Source organism: Drosophila virilis, chromosome 3 (genome assembly GCF_030788295.1).
Source record: "Drosophila virilis strain 15010-1051.87 chromosome 3, Dvir_AGI_RSII-ME, whole genome shotgun sequence".
Lineage (NCBI taxonomy): Eukaryota > Metazoa > Arthropoda > Insecta > Diptera > Drosophilidae > Drosophila > Drosophila virilis.
Window position 1 is genome coordinate 3,895,782 of NC_091545.1, and position 19,679 is coordinate 3,915,460.

At 47.0% G+C, this 19,679-nt stretch overlaps 5 protein-coding genes across 6 annotated transcripts; 1 reads left to right on the top strand and 4 right to left on the bottom strand.

The window, feature by feature from the left end:
• Nucleotides 1-195: 195 nt before the first annotated feature.
• LOC6623899 (uncharacterized) lies at nt 196-5,510 on the bottom strand. The gene is made up of 2 exons (XM_032434615.2): nt 1,325-5,510; nt 196-1,266 (listed from the first exon to the last, which is right to left on the bottom strand). The coding sequence occupies exons 1-2, from the start codon at nt 5,095-5,097 to the stop codon at nt 1,203-1,205; spliced, it is 3,837 nt and encodes a 1,278-aa protein (XP_032290506.1). The 5' UTR covers nt 5,098-5,510; the 3' UTR covers nt 196-1,202.
• A 494-nt stretch (nt 5,511-6,004) lies between these two features.
• On the top strand, nt 6,005-15,695 carry MTF-1 (Metal response element-binding Transcription Factor-1). 2 transcript variants are annotated; one of them, XM_070208537.1, is made up of 5 exons: nt 6,558-7,135; nt 10,181-10,295; nt 10,882-10,984; nt 12,717-12,867; nt 12,936-15,695. In XM_070208537.1, exons 1-5 carry the CDS (start codon nt 6,831-6,833, stop codon nt 14,614-14,616), a joined length of 2,355 nt encoding a protein of 784 aa, XP_070064638.1. In that variant the 5' UTR covers nt 6,558-6,830; the 3' UTR covers nt 14,617-15,695. The 2 variants fall into 2 exon arrangements, with proteins under 2 accessions (XP_032290929.1, XP_070064638.1); XM_032435038.2 differs by lacking the exons at nt 6,558-7,135; nt 10,181-10,295 and adding an exon at nt 6,005-6,551.
• On the bottom strand, nt 10,719-12,299 carry LOC6622228 (transcription factor Adf-1). The gene is made up of 3 exons (XM_002046317.4): nt 12,067-12,299; nt 11,819-11,969; nt 10,719-11,757 (listed from the first exon to the last, which is right to left on the bottom strand). Exons 1-3 carry the CDS (start codon nt 12,203-12,205, stop codon nt 11,376-11,378), a joined length of 672 nt encoding a protein of 223 aa, XP_002046353.3. The 5' UTR covers nt 12,206-12,299; the 3' UTR covers nt 10,719-11,375.
• Bet3 (blocked early in transport 3) lies at nt 15,682-19,285 on the bottom strand. The gene is made up of 3 exons (XM_002046318.4): nt 19,149-19,285; nt 16,790-17,200; nt 15,682-16,008 (listed from the first exon to the last, which is right to left on the bottom strand). Exons 1-3 carry the CDS (start codon nt 19,185-19,187, stop codon nt 15,922-15,924), a joined length of 537 nt encoding a protein of 178 aa, XP_002046354.2. The 5' UTR covers nt 19,188-19,285; the 3' UTR covers nt 15,682-15,921.
• Nucleotides 17,325-19,280, bottom strand: Nf-YA (nuclear factor Y-box A). The gene is made up of 2 exons (XM_002046319.4): nt 19,149-19,280; nt 17,325-19,002 (listed from the first exon to the last, which is right to left on the bottom strand). Exon 2 carries the CDS (start codon nt 18,945-18,947, stop codon nt 17,790-17,792), a length of 1,158 nt encoding a protein of 385 aa, XP_002046355.2. The 5' UTR covers nt 18,948-19,002; nt 19,149-19,280; the 3' UTR covers nt 17,325-17,789.
• Nucleotides 19,286-19,679: the final 394 nt, after the last annotated feature.

Genomic DNA, 19,679 nt, shown 5'->3' on the forward strand with positions numbered 1-19,679 from the left:
AGGTGGGGCGGGGCGGGTCTTATGGGGTTTTACTAAGTGTAATACATCTAGATAAAAACGCTATATACACACACACGAGTTAATAATAATAATAATAATAATAATCATAATAATAATATAACGCAGCTTGGGTTAACAATAATACAATAATTAGGTTTTCTTTTTGTTGTTGCTTCCATTTGCCTCATCTACATATTTTGTTTTTGTTTTGTTTTTTTTTTTTTTTAATTTACCTTTTTTTAACAAACTACCAATAACAAATTTTTACTAATTGTGTGTGTTGTTTTTTTTTTGTTTAGATTTTTGTTTTGTTTTTTCTTTATAATTATTGTTGCTTGCCGTTTACCTTGTTGTTGCAGTTGTTAATTAATTTGTTTGTTGTATATTAATTTATTTAATTAATTAAAGGAAACGTATTTCCTTGGCAATTCCTTGCGTTAAAATGGCCTATACGTTGCCGGCCTCCATTGCGCCGGGTATAGTTTATTATGCACGTAGTTATTATTCCTATATATGATCTATGTTAATATGCGATTTGGTTAAATGAACGCGCCTCGCTCCGCTCCAGCTGTGCTGCCGGACACCCGGACACAGGTGTGCTCCGGTACACCTCAACCGTAGTCGCCTGCGTAGCGTCCGTGCTTGTTGCTGCTGCTCCCGCTGCTGCTGTTGCTGCCGTGCGCCGCAGATGCTGCTGCCTGCGCCGCGGCCTTCTCGGCGAGCAGCGCCGCCTTCTGCTGCATGTAGGGATTAAAGTGTTGCATGTACATTGAGGCAGCTGCCGCAGCGGCATAGTTATTCGCATAGCTGCCGCTGCCGCTGCTGCTGTTGTTGTTGCTGTTGCTGCTGCTCCAATGTTGCTGATGCTGCTGTTGCTGTTGCTTGTGTTGCTGCTGTTGATGTTGCTGCTGTTGATGCTGCTGGTGCTGCTGCCAGTAGCCCTGCTCTGCGACGTAACCTGAGTTGAGCAGCTGATTGTTTTGGAACATGTTCTCCGGATAACAAAATTTATTGCTGTGATTATTTTGATTGTTGCTGACGGCAGCTGCTGCTGCAGCTGCTGCTGAGGGCTGCTGCTTGGCAACTGTTGCTGCTGCTGCGTGGTAGCTGCAACCGTTGCTGCTGTTGTAGTCGAGCTGTGGTTGCTCCTCGTAGCTGTTGGCTGCCGTTGGCGCTGGCTCCTTGTGAGCCCGGCTTGACTGTCATTCGCCGGTGGCCGTCACTGTCGTCCATTGCCAGGGGCTATTATAGCCCTGCTTGGGATTGCTGTCGAGAGAGGAAGGAATTTAAATGAAAACTCAGGCTTGTGAACTGTTTGACTGACCTGCCGAAGAGCGGATGCCACAGCGCCGAGTTGGCGTCCAGGCCAGCGGCTGCGGCGGCCGCTGCCTCTGCCAAATGCTGCTGCTGCTGCACCTCGTGCGCCAACATGTTGCCCCGCTTCCGCTGCAACTGTTGCTGTTGCTGCAGCTGCAACTGTTGCTGTTGCTGCAACTGCAACTGTTGCTGCTGCTGGCTCTGACTGGTTTGCTTGGCCTGCTCCATGGGCTGGTAGTTGATGCAGGCCTTGCTGCTGCGCAGCGTGCGTCCGTTGTTGGTATCCTTGCCCAGCTGCTCCTGCTGCTGCGCCGCCTGCTGCTTGTAGAGGGAGTTGCGACGCACTGCATCGTAGGGCACTTGCAGCAGCGGCACCATATTGCTTTCGGGTTCCAGCAGATTCGACAGCGATTTGCATGTAAGGCGCGGCTTGTGTTCCTGCGGCGCAGCAGCCGGAGCCGAAGCTGGAGCTGCTACGGGCGGAGCAACTGGAGCTGCAGCGGGCGGAGGCGTCGCCTTGGGCACCTGCTTGTTGAAGTCGGGTATGTGCAGGGGCGTGGCGTCCGTATCGCGTCTGGCGCGCTTGTGCTCCAGATGCAGATGTTGCTGCGGGGAGGACTTGGGCAACTGCTGCTGTTGCTGCTGCTGCTGGAGCAGCTTCTGCATAAAGGCCAGCTCCATGGGATTGGTGTAGCCATTAAAAGCCGCCGTCGCCGCCGCCGCCGCCGGCTGCTTGGGTGTCGTCGCGGGCGTCGCCGCCTGCTCCTCGCTGCTGGCGGTCTTCTGCTTAAGGCAGTGCTTGTACAGCTCGTCCAGATGCTGCAGCCCAAACTGGCTGTTGTACAGCGGGAGCAGGTTGCTCATAAACTTGCGCTGGAGTCCGAGGGGATCCTTCAAAGTCTTGAAGAACTCCTGCGAGAGCTGGCCAAAGTAGGGCAGCCAGAGCATTTGCTGCAGCAGCGCCAGCGTGGTCGCATTCAGCTCCTGCGACATGCTCGAGTCGGCTGCTGGCGAGGATTGAGGCACTGCAGCGGCCAAACTGGGCGTGGCCGGGTTCGTCTTAATGGGCAGCTGTGGCAATGGCAACGGCGGCAACGGTGGCGTTGCCTTGGCTGCAGCTGGCGGATGCTTTATCAGGCTGGGACTAGGACTAACGGCTGCCTTGCTGCTCGGCTGCAGTGGAGGCAGGGGGCAGGGCGAGGCGGAGGCGACGGCAGCGGCGGCAACGGCGGAGGCATGCACGGGTTGACAGAGGCTCGGCTTGGACTGCTCGGAGTCGTTCTTGAGTATGGCCTCCAGCTGCTCCATGGTGACGACCAATATATTGGGATTCTGTATAATCTCCGGATAGGCAAAGGCCTCCGGCAGTCGCAGCTCTGGCCGTGTCGTCAGCAGCAGCGGGATTTCGCGTGCCGGCGATGCGAGCACCGCGCCGAGGCGATCCTTTGGCACGAGTATGGGATCGGGCACCTTCCACTGCGGATTGCTGATCAGCATCTTTAGCTGGGTCAGTGCATCCGGATCCTTATCCAATTTGATAGGTTTCGATCGTTTTTTCAATGGCTCCGTCGGTTCCGTTGCCGTTGCCGATGCCGCCGTCGCCTCCGTCTCCTCCTCGTCATCGATGACTACCGTGTGCAGCTTGTCGCCGGCGCGACCCGTCGCCTTGCCCAGATCCATGGGCTCCGCCTGCTGCTGCTGCTGCTGGTGCTGCGTGTTCCCGTTCAATTTGAGAAACTGTTCGAGTATCAGATGCTTGATCGTCTCCGAGGTGGTCTCCACCTCGGCGGGTATGCTGGTCGCTGGCAGCTGCAGCAACTCTGGTTCCGGCGACTTGGATTTCAGGATGTCCGAACTGGAGGTTACCGCGCACTGGCTGCGCGACTCCGACGGCGGGCACACCTCCTCGCGCTTCTTGTAGCTCAAATCCTTGGGCGATTCATCCGGCACAGCGATCAGCTCCGGCTGTACAGTTGCCACGGCGTCCGCTTCCGCCTCCGTCTCCGTTTCCGTTACCGGTTCGGGCTGCTTGTCGAAGCTATCGATGCCCAGGAAGAGCTCACCGTTGAGTCCCTCGATCTCGCCGGCCTCATTGAAGGACAGGCACTTGGGCCCCGCATCGCTGCTGTCCATGCCCAAAATGCCCGGCAGCTCCTTGGCGGCCAGCTGCAGCTCGGGCTGCTGTTGCCTGGTCTCCTGCATCAGGTTGTCCTCGCAGCTGCGTTGCACCAGCGAATCCAGGAGCTCGGCGCCGCTGCTCCCATTGTCGCTGCTGCAGTTCTGCAGCAGATCGTCGGCATCGTCCAGCAGATCCTTCAAGTGCTTGCTATTCGCCTCGAGATTAGCCTGATCCACGCTGGTGCTGGTGCTGCTGCTGTGCGCCGCCAGCGGCTTGGCCGGCTCCGGCTCCAGCTCCATCTCCTGCTCTAGAGGTGCAGCCGAAGCGACGGCAGCGGCGGCTGCAGCTGCTCCTTTGGGCAGAAACAGGCCCGTCTTGGGGCACAGCTGCAGCTCTAGTGGCGCAGCCGTGGGCGTGGCCGTGCGTGAACGTGAACGGGAGCGGGAACGTGAGCGGGAGCTCTGATATGTGGGCGTATTGGCATTGCTGGTGCTAGTCTTGGTGGCCCGGGTCGAGGCATTCGTCTCGCTGTCGAGCAGCGCATCGAAGCAGGCATCCGCCGAGGGCGTGGGCGTAGCCGGGTGCTGCTGCTGCTCCTGTTCCTGCTGCTGGGCAGGCACAACAACAACATGCTCAATGACAGCGGCCAGATTGTTAGCGTGCTGCTCCTGCTCGTCCTCCTCCCGCTGCTGCTGCTGCTGCTCCTGATCCACAACAGTCCACTCCTCCTGCTGCTGCTGCTGCTGCTCCGCGGAGTCGTCCTCCTCTTGCTGTTGTTCCTGCTCCATGGATTGCTGTTGTTGCAGCTGCTCGCGCTTGACCTTCAGCAAGGGCGCCGCCGCCGTGCTGTGGAAGAACTTGACAATGCGACTGGATGAGGCATCGGTGCGCGGCATAGAACGCCAGCCATTCGTAGTCTTCGTCAGGCGTATACGATTACGCTTATCGTAATCCTCGCAGCGCACCTCCACAATGCGCGTATCGTCCTGCTTGACCCACAGGAAGATGGGATTTACGCTGGGCGTGGCGGGAGTTGGAGCTGTTGTTGCTGCCGGCAGCTGCTGCTGAGACGGTGGCGCAGTTTCTGCTGCTCCTGATGCATTTGATGCTGTTTTGGTTTCAAGTTTCACGGCGGCCAGCTTGGCCTTGGGCCTCTCCGGCAACGGCTCCGGCAGCGCCGCCGTCTCTGGCTCCGGCTCCAGCTCCAGCTCCGCCTCCAGCTCCGGCTCCGGCTCCAACTCTTGCTCTGTTGGCTTTGCTGCTGCCGCGCTGCACTTTGGTTCCGTTTTGATGTCACGCAACAGATTCTTGTTGATGCGCGGCGTATTAGCCACTTTTAGGTGGCCAAATTTCTGCTTGGCCCGCGTGCCCCGCGCTCCGCCCCGTCCGCGTCGACGTCGCGTCGGCTGCTCCTCGAAGACCAGAAAAATGTCGCGTGCGATTTTTCGACGCTCCGATTTTCTGTGGCAAACGGGCGGCGCCGCATCCAGCTCCTGCTTGACGATGCAGCCGCTGCCGCTGCTGCTGCTGCTGCTGCCTGCTGCTGCTGCGCCGCTGTCATCATGGTTACCGTTAGCCTTATCGCTGCTGTTGTTGTTGTTGTTGTTGTTGCCATTACCGTTAGCTACACATTCACTTGGCCTGCAAGTGATCCTTGGCATTTTACGGCCGGCCGCTGGTGCGCCACAATTGCCACAATAATTAATCTTGTACAACGATTGTCATGTTTTGATTTGCTTTTATATTGTTGAAATTTTTCGTTTCGTTTTTTTTCTTTTTATTGCTTGCTTTTCCTTTTACACCGTATGCTCTTTTTCTTGCACTTCTTTCTTATTGGGAATTTTTGTTCAGCAGCACAGCGAAACTCTTGCTGGTTTCTGCTTGGCGTGTGTCTTCACAGTTCTACGTTTGTGGCTTGCCAGTCTTGCATTTTGTGCCTGGTTCCAGCTGCGTTCCTAATTTAGTTAACTATCTTCACTTTATATGCTCTGCCTGTGCAGCTATGCGCTGTATGTTTTACGTTGACAAAATCAATGAATTTTGTATATGTACTGCCTTTGCCTCTGCGCGCAGTGTGACCGAACTAAATGTGGTATCGATATCGATACTTTTAACGCAGACTTAAGGCGCGAACATTTGATTTGAGCTCGCCGTATACCGTATGATTCTTGATTTAATATACATCCTTTAGAATATTCATTAGTATTCTGGTTATGTTGTACTGATATCTGCCACAACTCACTGCTAATTAAATTTATCTCACCAGTTCCCTTAATATAATCATGTTACCAATGAATATTTTATTTAACCTAAGAAGATAAGCATAGGCATTTATTATATCCTGCAATTGTTTCTTTTGCTTTATGCCTAATTTACCAACTATTACACAGCTTATAATATTAATTTTACAGGCCTCTTCTCCAATCGGATTCAAAGTGCTTATGATAATCATTTAAGGGAATGCCCATAAGAGTCTAAGGAGATCTTTCTGTTAAAAAGCAATCATCATCACTAGTGACATCATCGATATATCGATTTAAGTTTTACACTCCCACTACCATCGCTAGTCTTATCTTTGTTGTTGCGCTGCGTGGACGTGATTATTTTGTTCGGATCGCCGCTGTGTTGCTCTTTATAAATCTAAATCTAATTTCTTTTGTAATACATATGTATATATGTATCGGCATTGCGCAGTGATATAAGTAAAAAATAATATTAAACTGCATGCGTAAAATACATGTCTATCAGTGAGAAGTGTGCGTGTGTGTGTGTTTATGTGATATACTAGAATAAGTACAAAATGGATGCAAGCAACGACGAGCAACAACAACAACAACAACAACAACAGCAACAGTACTTCGAGCACAGCTGGAAGTCGTCCAATCATGGAAATTCCTTATCAGACAGCAGGGATTATGATACAAACTCGACGCGCACTTCGCTAACGGGCTCGCCGCCCATCACGTCGTCAACGCTGCAGCTGGACTTTGATGGTTTCGAGGATAAAGCGCTGCTGGCATCGCTGCTGGCGCCCAAGCTGGATGCGGACGTTGGCAGCGGCAGCAGCAGCAGCAGTAGCAGCAGCATTTACAGTCACACGGCTGGGGAGCAACAGGTGCTGCAACCATTAGGCATAAGTTTAGAACTTGAGGCGGACGTTGATGAGTTAGCGGCGGCAGCAACAACAACAACAACAACAACAACGTACACGTTGCTGCAGGAGGTGCCGGCACAGACGATACATACAGACAACGACAAAATAGTTGACATAGCTGACGACGCGGCGTTGTTCACACTGAGACCGCTCGCAAGTGCACCCCTGTTGCTAACCAGCACCAACACCAATACCACCTCAGACACAGCATCATCCACAGCCACACCCACACCCATAGCCATGCCCATAAATTCATCACAGCACACAACAACAGCAACAACAACAACAACAGCAGCAGCAGCAACAACAAATGCAACAGCTGTCGACACATACAATCTAGATGACATTTGTTTTACTCTGGAATATCAGTTTCAAAATCAAAAGCTCGTTCAGGTGCAGCCACCTACAGTGGTGTCCTTCAGCATGATACCGGCAAGCGAAGAACTACCACCACCAACAACAACAACAACTGGCAGCGACAACAACAACTCTACACCAACTCCTATTGCTACTACTACTACTGCATATTTCACTCTCGGGACGAGGTAGTAAGCACTGGCAGCCCCCGCCCCCACTCCCCCACGCATTGCATGCTTTGCAACACTGCTACTGTTGTCAATGCTTATCGATACCTTTGATTATTGCTTATTGCTTATAGCTTTTACTGTTTATGTAGACATTAGTTGTTATACGTGCTTTCGTTAAGAATGCTTATCGATAGTTCTGGTGCATTTTATTTAATTTAAATGTTGCCCCATTTAAGTTATTAAATAATAACTATACACTATACCCTTAACTCCGCTTGGTAGAGATCAGAAGGCACTGATCGATTCCAGCGCAAAATAAACCAAATTAAGTTTAAAAAAAAAAAATGTTGCCAGGTGTTTGCACTTTGGTCCTGTCTGCTCTGTCTGTTGCTGACCCCCGCTCATGACTAAATTTTCCACTGCCCACACAAATGTTCTGCTGCATGTTTCTATCGTCTGCTTTAATGTGACGTGCCCGGCCATATACACATATACAGACATTGATTATTGTTCTCCTTGTCTAATTTTCGTTCCCTTTTTCTTTGTTTTATTTTTATTTTTTTTTTGTCTCGACTAATTAGACCCGAAATTCGGCCATAAAAAGCAGATATTTCTTTGGCCCCTTGCAATTTTTTGAACAATTCCAATGTCCACTTATTACAACGCACGTTCGTTAAGTGTCCGAAATGCTAGCATGTTGTCTGCTAATTGCCTGATTTCTGTTCGCCGGTGTTCACCCACCTCTGCTGCATACCAATACATACATACATATATATATATATATATATATATATATGTGCATATTGTGTATGTACTCGATGCTTGGGAATATAACGGTTTTTGTTGCTCTACTGTTGCTGCGGCTGCAGTCCGTCTTCTGCTGCCCGATGATTGTATCCAAATTGTTTGTTTGGTCTAAAAATAATTATGCCGATGAACGCATTTAGATATTCCCCCCACTACAAAATACACACACATACATATATATATATATATAATTATGTATACATACTCGATGTGTAAGAACAACAACAACAACAAGAAAAACGCGATTTTTTTTCTCATATTCATTCACACTAGCTGTAAATTAGACGATTTCCAATTAGACTGGCCATTGTGAAATTCTAATCGAGAATATTCCATCAAGTGGAGCACTTGATATAGCACAATATATCTATTTTTGCTCCATATATTATGTTTTTTAAAACGAGTTTTCAATTTGTGTTTATTTTTATAACATTATCGTTCAAGTAAATTACGCACACAACAATAATTGTTTTTCTTATCAGCGCCCATTGGAAGTTAAGTCATTGGTTCTGATTGGAGTTTATATGTTTGGGCTGTTTTTTGTAATTTTCCATAACTTAGACAGAACTTTATTGCTATTTGCTTGGGAAATTCCCATTTTAATGTACTTTGGTGTTGTTTTAGTTGTACCTATTTCGTACATATCCAATTAGATAAATACTCACGGATTACCTGGCGTTGCTGCTCTAATTGGATATGTGATACTTTCTGTATAACACTTCATAAGGAATGGGAAATGTATAGTAAACAATTGTAACGGTATCACTAACTCCAACTAGATTTCAGCACAACGTTAAAGTACAAAATGCGTTCTGATTGGATGGGCAACAGTTTAATTATTTATTTTGATCCTTTGTCTTTATTTGCCTAATTTCACCACATCCAACTGGGTGCAGATGCAATTTGACCACTTCCAATTAGTAAAAAATTTAAATGATTTTTAATGACGTGGTTAGCCTCAGATTTTTGTAGTTGCTTCTCATTTTTAGTACAATAATAATCATTTTTGAATATAAGTTCTTTTTGTGCTGTCCGCACTGTCCGACCCTCTACGTCTACGTTGCGCTATTTTTATCACTATGAGTGTTCACCTCAATCATATTTCTCGTTTTTCAGCACTCGCGCGATACTTGAGATTAGGGCTGGTTGGCGGGGCCGGTGTAAGCTAACAGTTCTGTTCGTGACAGGGACAGCGTGTGTTTGTAGTGGACAGTCCGATGGGAGGGAACAGGGTGCTGCTCTCGACACCCCCTCTCTCTGCCCATCAGTTGGGCATGCTCACGCCCCCTCACATTAATTTCGAAAATTCTATATTTTTGTTGTTGTTTTCGCCATGTGTGTGTGTGTGTGTGTTTGTGTGTTGTGTGTTTTCTTTCAAATTTTCCTTTATAGTTTTCGGCGACGTCGTGTTTGACCATGACAATATTAAATATGAATTAATCAGCTTATTATAAAAGACTTAAGGCGTCTCCAGCTCAGCAAATCCGTTGTTCTTTTTTTTTTGTTTTTTGTTTTGTTTTTGTTGTTTGTTTTGACTGATGTTTCTGCTTTGCTGGTTGTCAACTGTTTGTTAATGGAGTTTTTTCTTCTGCTGGCTGCGACTTAACCTCACTAATTAGCACACACACACACATACGAATACATGCATGTAAACATACATACATATATCAAATTTGCAAGTACAGTGATCGCTCGCAAATGAGAACGCGTCGTTTCCAGCCGAGAGTTCATGAATGGAATATTTGCGAAATGATTTAACTTGAATTAATCCAGTTTTATTTACATTTTTGAAATCTTTAACTTGATTTTAATTTGTGATACTTTTATATATACATTTACTGTAAAAAAAAAACAAAGCATAAACAATTTTGGCCCCAATTATTGCATTTATCCAATCACATTTGATATATGCCAATTTTGGGTAGAGATCAAATCTAGCGCACATTTTGTATATGAAAAAATGTATTGCTTACAATATTTTCAATAGATCAGGCGCGTGAATATATATGTATATTTCAAAAAAATTAAGTACCTCAATCAGAGGCTGAATGCAAAAAGTTGGAATTTGCTTTTCTGCTAGCTCTTATATGCGATAGATTACTGTATGTATGTGTGTATGTATGTATGTGTACAGTTATTGTTTTGAGTATAGATATATATGTAAATACATCTTTATAACGGCCCACTGACACAAATTGAACGAAGCAGAAAGAGAGAGAGCAAGAGAGAGAGATAATCGAACGAACGATCTTGCAGCTTTATCGAAGATCCAACTGAGCCAGATGAGGAGGATGACTTGGTACACTGCATCCATCCGGGCGCACTGCACAAGGACGCCGACGAGGATCAGCTGATGGCGATGGCGTACGAGGTACTCAGCCCCCATTTCCAAGCAAAGCCACGCCCACGCCAAAAATAAAACTTAAAAATATATTACACAAACAGTCGCAAATTTTTGTGTTTAACTAATTTTAACGTTTTTGTAACGCCGCTTGTAGCAAAAAGAAAAAAAAACAAACGCCTCGTTAATCCTAGAGCTATAGACAGCGGGGCGGGGCCGGGTGCGGGCGCACCCAATGCCCCGCCCAACCAATCAACCGCTAGGCGTCTAATTCACAGTTATGTTAACCACAATTTGTTTCGCATTCACAAACAATCAACTTGGTGCGTAGTTTTAGCCGAACCCTTCGACACCTCGAAACACCATTAAAAACTCATCCAACTACAAATTCCTCTCTCACACACACACACGCACGCACTCACAGACACGCACATGCACACACACTGCATGCACTTAGTTGTTATACTAATATTTATTATCCGACTTACGAAGTACATTAAACATAATACCTAACGACCTAAAGACGACTTTGTACATAGTTCTTACTCAATTCGATCGAATCCAATTGGCTCATTTAACTAATATTTATTGTCTATTCTTCGATCCCGACGCGCAGAGCTCGGACGAAGCTCTGAGCCGCTACAAATGCAACTACGAAAACTGTTATCGCAGCTACAGCACCATCGGGAATCTGCGCACGCATTTAAAAACACACACAGGTGAGTTTCGTAGCCTTATCGACAACAATTCTAGTTCTAGTTATTTATATAAACTAAGTATTAGAAAACTAGTCTAAATATATGTCAATCGAATTCGAATTGTAATACGAAAATGTAAACAGATTCGCTGCCAATTATCGATAGCTGCCATGGGTGCTCGATATCGAAACAAATATCGATAAAAATTAAGGTATCTCTCGGAGCCGTTACGAACTGCAGACGTTAAATTCGAAATGTAATACGAAAATGTAATCAGATTCGCTGCTAATTATCGATATTCTTGTTATCGATACAAATCGCTGTCCATCTCCAGTTGATACTAATTCGATTTATCCTTAAGCACAGGGTATCTACCATTCCCTTCAGCTTATCCTATAACTATCTCTATGTATTAGCTGGCACTTTGTGTTTTTGCATTCTTCACCAACTGATTGGCATAATTGAGTATTTCCAATTGGATGTCCGCGCGTGCGTTTGCCTCCACGCGACTCAGAATGCTCTCGAGATATTTGTAGAAGGGATCTGCTTGAGGCACATCCGACGGCTTCTGCGCCAAGACGGTCTCCAGCAGTCCCATTACTCTGAGAAACTCCTCTTGTGCCTGCTCCAGACCCAGCGGCGGTTGCTCCGTTGGGCTGGACGATGCCTCGCTCAGCGGATCATCCCCGTTGGCCTCGCTCTTGCAGTGCGGATCGCTAGAGTAGCTGCGATTTGTTTCGTCATTGTCAAGTGATAGATCGACTTCTAAGTCTAGTTGTTGGTCATCCAGGCTACTGCAATCGTACAGAATATATGTAAAAGGTGCAGATTAAAGCTCCTTGTCGCAAATCTTACCCGCAGCCGCGTGGTTTGATGTGCTCCAGCAGGAATTGGAGCTGCTTGAAGTATCGCCAGTGGCTGGAATCCATTTGTGAATCGCTGCATTTGTGGCATTCGCGCACGAAACGATCGCGCAGTGTTTTCCAGCGACATTGGCTTTGTTTAACTGTAAACAAAATAAAATACTTTGCAATTTATTCGCCGGGCTCACGTACACACACATGTAAATGTGCAAGTGTGTGTGTATGTATGTGTGTACTTGCCTGGCAGTCCACATTCCATTGAGACTTGTGCCCATGCTCTGTCTCTTTTTTGGCGATTGCGAAAACCAGAATTTGATTTATTATACAAGCACGCCTGTTGCTTCACACTTTTAATTAATTTCTCCTCTATATCCGACATTTTGTTATATATTTTTAAAAAGCGTTTTAAAAAACAAGTTGCATGCGTGCGTGCGCTGCGACGGGCGAACGCAAACAGTTGTTCGCTGTTCCACTGTTAGGCAACACTGGCACTGCACAGAGACAGGCATGTTATGCATGCAATGAAGACCCGTGACGTCATGTCATTTCGGAAAAATAGTAAACGGCTAAGCTAAAAGCAAGTAGAGAATCTTTTACTGCAATAGACTAAGCTTATTATTAACCACAAAATAAGACTGAAAGTACTCTTTTATATTTCTCCTTACTTCTACTCTGGCCTATACAATTCTGTTTTGGTAAATGATAAATGGTCAGACCAACAAATTTGTCAACCTTGTATTATGATACCATGCTTGCCAACACTGGCAGCGCTGTGCGCTTGCTTTGTGCGCCGTTGCCGTTGACTGGGCGGGCAAACTTGAAAAGCGAAGATAGTAATAGAAATAAACGTAATTTGGTCTGATTAAGCGTGTGTTTGTTTCAATTGCCAGGTGACTACAGCTTCAAGTGTACGGAGGAGGGCTGCAACAAGGCATTTCTCACCTCGTACAGCCTTAAAATCCATGTGCGCGTCCACACCAAGGTAAAGCCCTACGAGTGCGAAGTGTCCGGCTGTGATAAGGCCTTCAACACGCGATACAGGCAAGTAGCTAAATATAGAAATTATAGATATTGGTGCTAATCAATGTTTGTATTGTTCTCTTGATCAGATTGCACGCCCACCTGCGTCTGCACAATGGCGAGACGTTCAATTGCGAAATGTGCCAGAAGTGCTTCACGACGCTCAGCGACCTGAAGAAGCATATGCGCACCCATACCCAGGAGCGTCCGTACAAGTGCCCGGAGGACGATTGCGGCAAGGCCTTTACGGCGTCCCATCATTTGAAGACGCATCGGCGCACGCACACCGGCGAGAAGCCGTATCCCTGCCAGGAGGACAGCTGCCAGAAGTCGTTCAGCACATCGCACAGCCTCAAATCGCACAAGAAGACGCATCTCAACAAGACCAAGAAGAAGTCGAAGCGTGCACAGAAATTGCTGCTACTCGAACAACAGCAGCAGCGGGAGCAGCAGCTGCAGCAGGGTGAGCTACAAAAGACAGACATGGTGCTACTCAATCCGGGCAGCCAGAGCTCGGAGAACACGAGCAACGACAGCGGCGTTGTCCTGCAACAGCTGTCGAATGTGTTCATGCTGCCGGAGACATCGCAGGCATATCCGCTGTCCTATGCCGCCGAGGAGGAGCTGCCCAGTCCCTGGATCGATGCCGGCGTGCTCGTCTCCAAGCCCATCATGGCCAGCGCACCGTTGACCGATGCCTGCGTGGCGCTGCCCACCGAAATGCCCAGCTTTGTGGATCTGAAGGCGAACTTTGGCAGCGCCGTCAGCGGCAACATGGAGGAGCTAGCAGCGCCGCTCGACGTGGAAATGCTGAACAGCACAAACGTGGAGGCGACAAACGTGTCCAGCTCTGCGCTGCCCACGCTCGAGCTGAATCCGCAGAACATTGAGGAGCTCCTCAGAGATGATAGCTATGACAACGACGAGGACATGGAAACCGAATCGCTGCTCAATGATATACTCATGACCATTGACAACAACAGCGCCCTGCTCCAGGCGACGCTGCATCAGGCCTCGCAGGTGCCCAACGATGCCTCCGGCCTCGTCGAGCTGGACATCCGGGACAATAAGCCAACGCTCAAGCAGATCACAGCAGATGCGGGCATCTGCAATTGCACCAACTGCAAGTGTGATCAGACCAAGAGCTGTCATGGCGGCGATTGCGGCGGCGGCGGCGGCGCCTCCAACTCCACGCCGAGGGCCAAGCCAATTACGACCACGACGACAGCAGCAGCCAGCTCCCATGGCAAGCGCATATGCGGCAGCGCCGCCAGCAAAAAAGTGAGTAAACGCGAAGCGGAAATGAATCAAAACATCGAGGATGTTGCTTTGCTGCTCCAGAATTTGGCCTCCATGAGCGGCGGCTGCGGCGGCGGCGGCGCTGCTACCAAGCCAGCGGCGCCTGCAGCTGCCGGCGGCTGTGGTTGCGCCACAACAGGAGGCGCCTGTTGTGCTCCTGCTCCTCCGGCGCCTCCAGCAGCTGCCGGCGGCTGCTGCTCGAGCAACAAGCCCGCAGCTCCAGTTGCCGGCGGCTGCTGCAGCACGCCGCCTGCCCCCAGCGCCAGCTGCTGTTCGGTTAAGGCGCAGCCGCCGCCTGCAGTGATCAGCGGCAGCGCCGCTCTGAAGAGCAGCTCCTGCACATGCAAGAGTCCCGCTGAGGGCGTGGCCAATGGCTGTTGTGTCGTCATCTGCATGAAAACGCTGCAAGCCCTGCGCAAAGTTCTGACGCGCCGGAACCTCAACCTAATGCTTTGCCCGCAGCAGAATTAAATAAGGCCGCCGCCAGCAACAACAATAATTTTAACTACAACAACAAAGCCCAAAGTGTACCCCGAGCAGTGTTGTCAAGTGCCACATAAAAAAAGTAGCTGCAATCAATGTTGAAAATAGTCAAAAATAGCTGAAAGCAGGGTCGTTAGTGCACTTGCCAAAAAATGGCGGACAGCTTACAATTTAAACTCCAATGTTGAAAATAGCCAGAAATAGCTGAAAGCAGGGCTGTTAGTGCACTTGCCATAAAATGGCGGTCAGCCTAAAATTTAAACTGTTAGCCAAATTTAGCTGGAAAATAGCTAAATTGACAAACCAAAGCTTTAAACGTGTAACCAAGTATTGTATTGTGCCTATGAGAAAGTATTCCATGTAAAAAATGAATGAAAATTACAATTATTTTGTTATTGTTGTTGTTAGTTGTTAAATAAAAACAAATGCAAAACCCAACGTCGGCTGGCCGCGCTCCAAAACTTAAACAAAAGCCGCCTACACTAAAACAATCAAACTTAATTCAAATACAATTATTGCCGCTTTAACTCTAACGCTTAAGATCTTATAAGTAATACTGCAGGCACCAAACTTTTAACACCTGTATAAAATATTGTAACATTTTTTAAACAAAACAAAAATTAATGAAACTTAGCTTCGGCATGCCGAAGTTGAAATGCTCTTGCAGTTAGGCTTGGTAGCCAATTCTAAGCTTTCTTTGAAAGTAGATCAGTTCTTAAACCTATTTTCGGTCTGACTTTAATCCGTTTTTGTCAAACTATTAAAAGTTTACTACAATTTATAAGTGCAGCTATATCAGATTTCGCGCTATATTCAATCTGATCAGGCACATACATGTATATATGCATACATACCCTATGATTTTTATCTCCCTTGGAGCGTTACACAACACTCGTCACATAGTACTTATGAACCCTGCAAGGGTAGAGCAGCAAACAGTTAACCGTAACGCCTTGAATTCAACATGAATTGCTTTATATACGACTACTTGATGTATACACTATATATATTTTATAACTGACATTAAACCAACTGTATAAAGTCGAATAAAAATATAACTAAAACTGGTTTCCTTTTTATTTATTTATTTTTTAATAATAATAATTAATATGCCGTTATTGTTGTTGTTTTCGTGTTGTGCAGACGCGCGCCTTCGCTTCGGAATGCAGCTTGGTATAGAAAATGTTAATAAATCCTAAATGAGAAGCGCCCTCTCCCTCTCCCTCTCTCTCTCGCTCTCTCTCTCTGTATGTGTCACTTTCTCTATATATATATGTGTATGTTTGTCTATCTCTAATCCTCGCCAGCTGGTATGGCTTCCTCTAGACGTCGCACGAGTTTAACACGCAGCTCCGTCACATTGTCGCCCTTCAGTTGATCCTGCAAAACAAAATAAACGGCTTGAAGGAACAGCAACCAAAAAGTATTCCACACACACGCACACACACACACACACGTACAGTGAAAACTCTCTTGAGCGGACACCAAATGACAAACAACTAAAAAATAAAAATCAAGCCTACATTCATTCATATTTAAACATAATTTCTTATGTTTGTTGAAGTTAAATAAACGTAAATGAATGTTTGCGCAATTCTTCCATTTCGTTTAAGAAATTTACAAGTTTTTGAATTATTTTAGCTTTTTTTTAGCCAAGCTTTTAGTTTTAAGTGAAAGGGAAAAGTTTTTGAATTATTTTAGTTAAATTTCAAATAAGATTCAAGTGGAAAAAAAATTATTCGCTTTAAAGCTAGATTAGTATGTAGAATTCTAATTGGATTCCAACCAAAAGCTTGATAACTACAGTACCTTTATGATTTACGCAAATATTTTGGCTCACTTTAAAGCTAGTCCTGGTTAGATCTGATTGGATTCCAACTAGATGCTTGGAACTTGAAGGAAATGTTAGTTTTAAGTAAGAAAATATTATTGTTCGATTTAAAGCCAGATCTGGCATGGGATATTCCAATTGGAGTTTTGCTCGCTACTGTTATCTGATTGGAGTCCAACTAGCAGCTTGATAGTTAAAGAAAAGATGTTCGCTAAAGGAAGCTGGTTCGCTTTAGTGGAGCTTTCACTGTACACATAAATAGACAGACTCTTTGTTCTAGTCCTTAAAATATTATTTATATTATATGTTTATATATATGTATATATGTACCTGAACAAACCAGCACTGCACCTCCAGCTGGACCATCTCGAGGGCGCCGCGTATGCAGCCGCTGAGTATGGCGCTGTAGCGTAGATTGGTCAGATCTTGTGGCAGCTCGACGAATTCCGTTAGCGGATTGGAGTCGAAGAGCAGTGAGAACTCATCGGAGGCCGGCGACCAATTGGATATGGTGGGCTGTACGTTTAAATAGATGCGAAATGCCTGCTGTATGCGATCGGCTGTTTCGCGCATCTCCAGGCAGCGCGGCGACGATGTCCTTGCCAGAAAGTCCTCGATCAGGCGCATGCCCATGTTGTAGCCAATCCTTTCCAGCTGCTTGTTCACATCCTCAACGTTCTCAAAGTCGCGCAGCATCTGTGTAACCAGTGCGCCGTACGTGAGCGTCAGGAACTCCGAGTTCTGCATGTGTGTGCGTGTGTTTACGAGAAAATGAAAAGAAAATGCAATTTGAGCCAATAATAAAACGATCCAGTACCCACAAATGGTGCAATCTGTTGATTATGTCTATACAGAAGTTTGAACGTGCTTTAAAATACACAAAATAATGTGTTTTATTCTGTAAGATTCCGTTTTTACAACTATTTTTGTTAGTTTATATTTAACAAATGTGATCGTTAACAGTGCTGTTAAGTTAACAGTGTTGTTAATTTAACAGTGCTTTCAAGTTAACAGCGCGTGTTCTTTTTGGCATCCGCAAGGATGAAAATGCCTTTGGTTTTGGAAAATTCAGCCTGGGGTTTATTATTTTTACACACATTTCCATGGTCAGCGCTGTTTCGTTAACTTCGCGTGTCACTTAAAACATTCTCGCACCGATATGCACACACATTTAAATAAATATAAATATATTTGCAATTGTGTACAGTTGAAAAAAACGAGTCATGACCTGAGCTTAACATTAGACTTAACATATACGACTACATGGCTATGTTAAGTTTACAGAACTATGTTAGGTGTTATCTACAACAATCTACGCAATCTCCGCCGCCTATTCCGATTTGATGGCCGTTATGGTTATGCTCGGCGTTTGGTGCGGTGCTATCAGTTTGGGCGGCGCCCGCGCGGTGCCCCGACTAAGCGTTGCACCGCCGCTCGCGGCCAGCGGCAGACTGACACCATCCATGCCAGCGGACTGATCGCCCTTCTCCTGGGCGGAATGAAAGCGACCGCCCTCGCCGCGCGCCCGATTCATTGCATGCCGATGCCGAGATTCGTGCAAATATTTACAGCGCTCCTTTGGGATGCGCGACTCCAGTTTGGCGCGTGCCTGCCGCCGTATCAATATCCGTTTATACTGCTTGGCATTCACATAGAGCGGCTCCTCGTCCGCCTCGCCCTTGGAGTTATCATCATCCTCGCTGTTTGTGTTCGTGCCCGTTGTGCTGGTGCTGACATCGGCGCTGCTCGCATTGCTCGCGCTTGTGCCGGCTCCCAGCGTGCTCGGCGTCGTCGTCTGCAGCTGCACCTGCACCTGAGCCTGTTGTTGTTGTTGTTGCTGCTGCTGTTGTTGTTGTTGTTGTTGCTGTTGCACATTGTTACAGTTCTGGGCCACATTGCTGGCTGCATTGGCGGCCACCGCAGCCGCATTTACGGTCGTCATTTGCGGCAACATTATGATCTGTTGTCCCGCTGTGGGCGCCGCTTGGCCGGCACTGGGCGCCGCCGTGATTTGCACCAATTGCCCGTTGATGTTGAGATAATGTGGCGCTGCGGCCGCCGCTGCTGCTGCCGCCGCCGCATTGGGATCGAGCTGTGCGATCGTGGGCGTCTGATAGAATATGGTCTGGCCATCGGGCAGTTGCATCACCTGCATCTGCGGCTGCTGTTGCGCCTGCAGCATTATTTGATTCGCCTGCAAGGGTATCAATTGCGGCTGCAGTCCGCCCGCCGCACCGCCGCCGGCCTGTGCCTGCGGCTGTTGGCCAATTATGATCTGGGCTGCGCCCGCCGGCAGCAGCGGCATCGGTATCACCTGTATAGGCTGTCCGGCATTGCCGACGCCAACCGTGGCCGTTGCCGTATTCACATTGTTGCCCGTCGCGCTGTTCACATTGCTGTTGTTGTTGTTATTGCTGCTGCTGGCGGCAGCGTTGCTCATTCTTGTTGCTGTGGCTGTTGTGCGGTTACTGCTAAAATGGTTATCCATAGCGCGCAGGTTGCGCTATTTTGTTTGCCTCGTTTCCCTCTCACGCCCTCACTTACTGCAAAAGCGAATGTGAAGCCGATTTTGAGGGTGGGTGGCACTTCAATTGGTTCGTACTTAGACTAGGCCAAACAATAGCTAATCTTACAATCTAGCGACTAGGTGTCGTCGTCGTCTATAGCCTGCTTTCAGTGGTTAACTTACCACTTTCTTGGCATCCAATCTGGAGGCTTGTCGTGACATTTTGCGTCGCTTTTCTTATTACAATTATAAAAATGCTACAAAATACGTGAAAAACTTTTTTCTTCAGTGGTGGGTGTACTACACACGAGACACTTTTGCGATATATATAAATATTTATCGATAGATTTGTATTGAAATCACGGCTATCACGGTTGCTACAATCGTTTGGTACAAACTGGTACATTAGTTACTCACAGGCTTAATCGTATACCAAATGGTACCTTTTATCCGAAAAGGCCTTTAAACTTTCTATGAAATTGCTAAGAACTTAAAGTTTACTAGATTTATATGCAAAATATTATGCTTGCTTTCACAGAAAATGAAATTCGCTAAATTTAATACATTTATGTTTTGAACTGTTAAAACTTCTTGAATTCAAATCGTACACAATTTTCGAAAATGGTACACTTTACATTCCTGGTACCAAAAAGTTCAGCCAAGTGGCAGCTCTAATTGCCATGCGATAGACTTGTCCAACACTTATCGATAATA

Excerpts from the sequence above, each read along its gene's own strand:
- LOC6623899 (XM_032434615.2), bottom strand. The coding sequence starts at position 5,097 with ATGCCAAGGATCACTTGCAGGCCAAGTGAATGTGTAGCTAACGGTAAT. Across the intron at positions 1,267-1,324 it reads TGGCATCCGCTCTTCGGCAG|CAATCCCAAGCAGGGCTATA; the intron begins GTCAGTCAAACA and ends CTCTCTCGACAG.
- MTF-1 (XM_070208537.1), top strand. The coding sequence starts at position 6,831 with ATGCCCATAAATTCATCACAGCACACAACAACAGCAACAACAACAACA. Across the intron at positions 10,296-10,881 it reads TGATGGCGATGGCGTACGAG|AGCTCGGACGAAGCTCTGAG; the intron begins GTACTCAGCCCC and ends CCCGACGCGCAG. Across the intron at positions 10,985-12,716 it reads GCATTTAAAAACACACACAG|GTGACTACAGCTTCAAGTGT; the intron begins GTGAGTTTCGTA and ends TTCAATTGCCAG.
- LOC6622228 (XM_002046317.4), bottom strand. The coding sequence starts at position 12,205 with ATGTCGGATATAGAGGAGAAATTAATTAAAAGTGTGAAGCAACAGGCG. Across the intron at positions 11,970-12,066 it reads AATGGAATGTGGACTGCCAG|TTAAACAAAGCCAATGTCGC; the intron begins GCAAGTACACAC and ends TTTTGTTTACAG. Across the intron at positions 11,758-11,818 it reads ATCAAACCACGCGGCTGCGG|TAGCCTGGATGACCAACAAC; the intron begins GTAAGATTTGCG and ends GTACGATTGCAG.
- Nf-YA (XM_002046319.4), bottom strand. The coding sequence starts at position 18,947 with ATGGATAACCATTTTAGCAGTAACCGCACAACAGCCACAGCAACAAGA.
- Bet3 (XM_002046318.4), bottom strand. The coding sequence starts at position 19,187 with ATGTCACGACAAGCCTCCAGATTGGATGCCAAGAAAGTG. Across the intron at positions 17,201-19,148 it reads GATTGGATGCCAAGAAAGTG|AACTCGGAGTTCCTGACGCT; the intron begins GTAAGTTAACCA and ends ACACACATGCAG. Across the intron at positions 16,009-16,789 it reads TGCAGTGCTGGTTTGTTCAG|GATCAACTGAAGGGCGACAA; the intron begins GTACATATATAC and ends TTTGTTTTGCAG.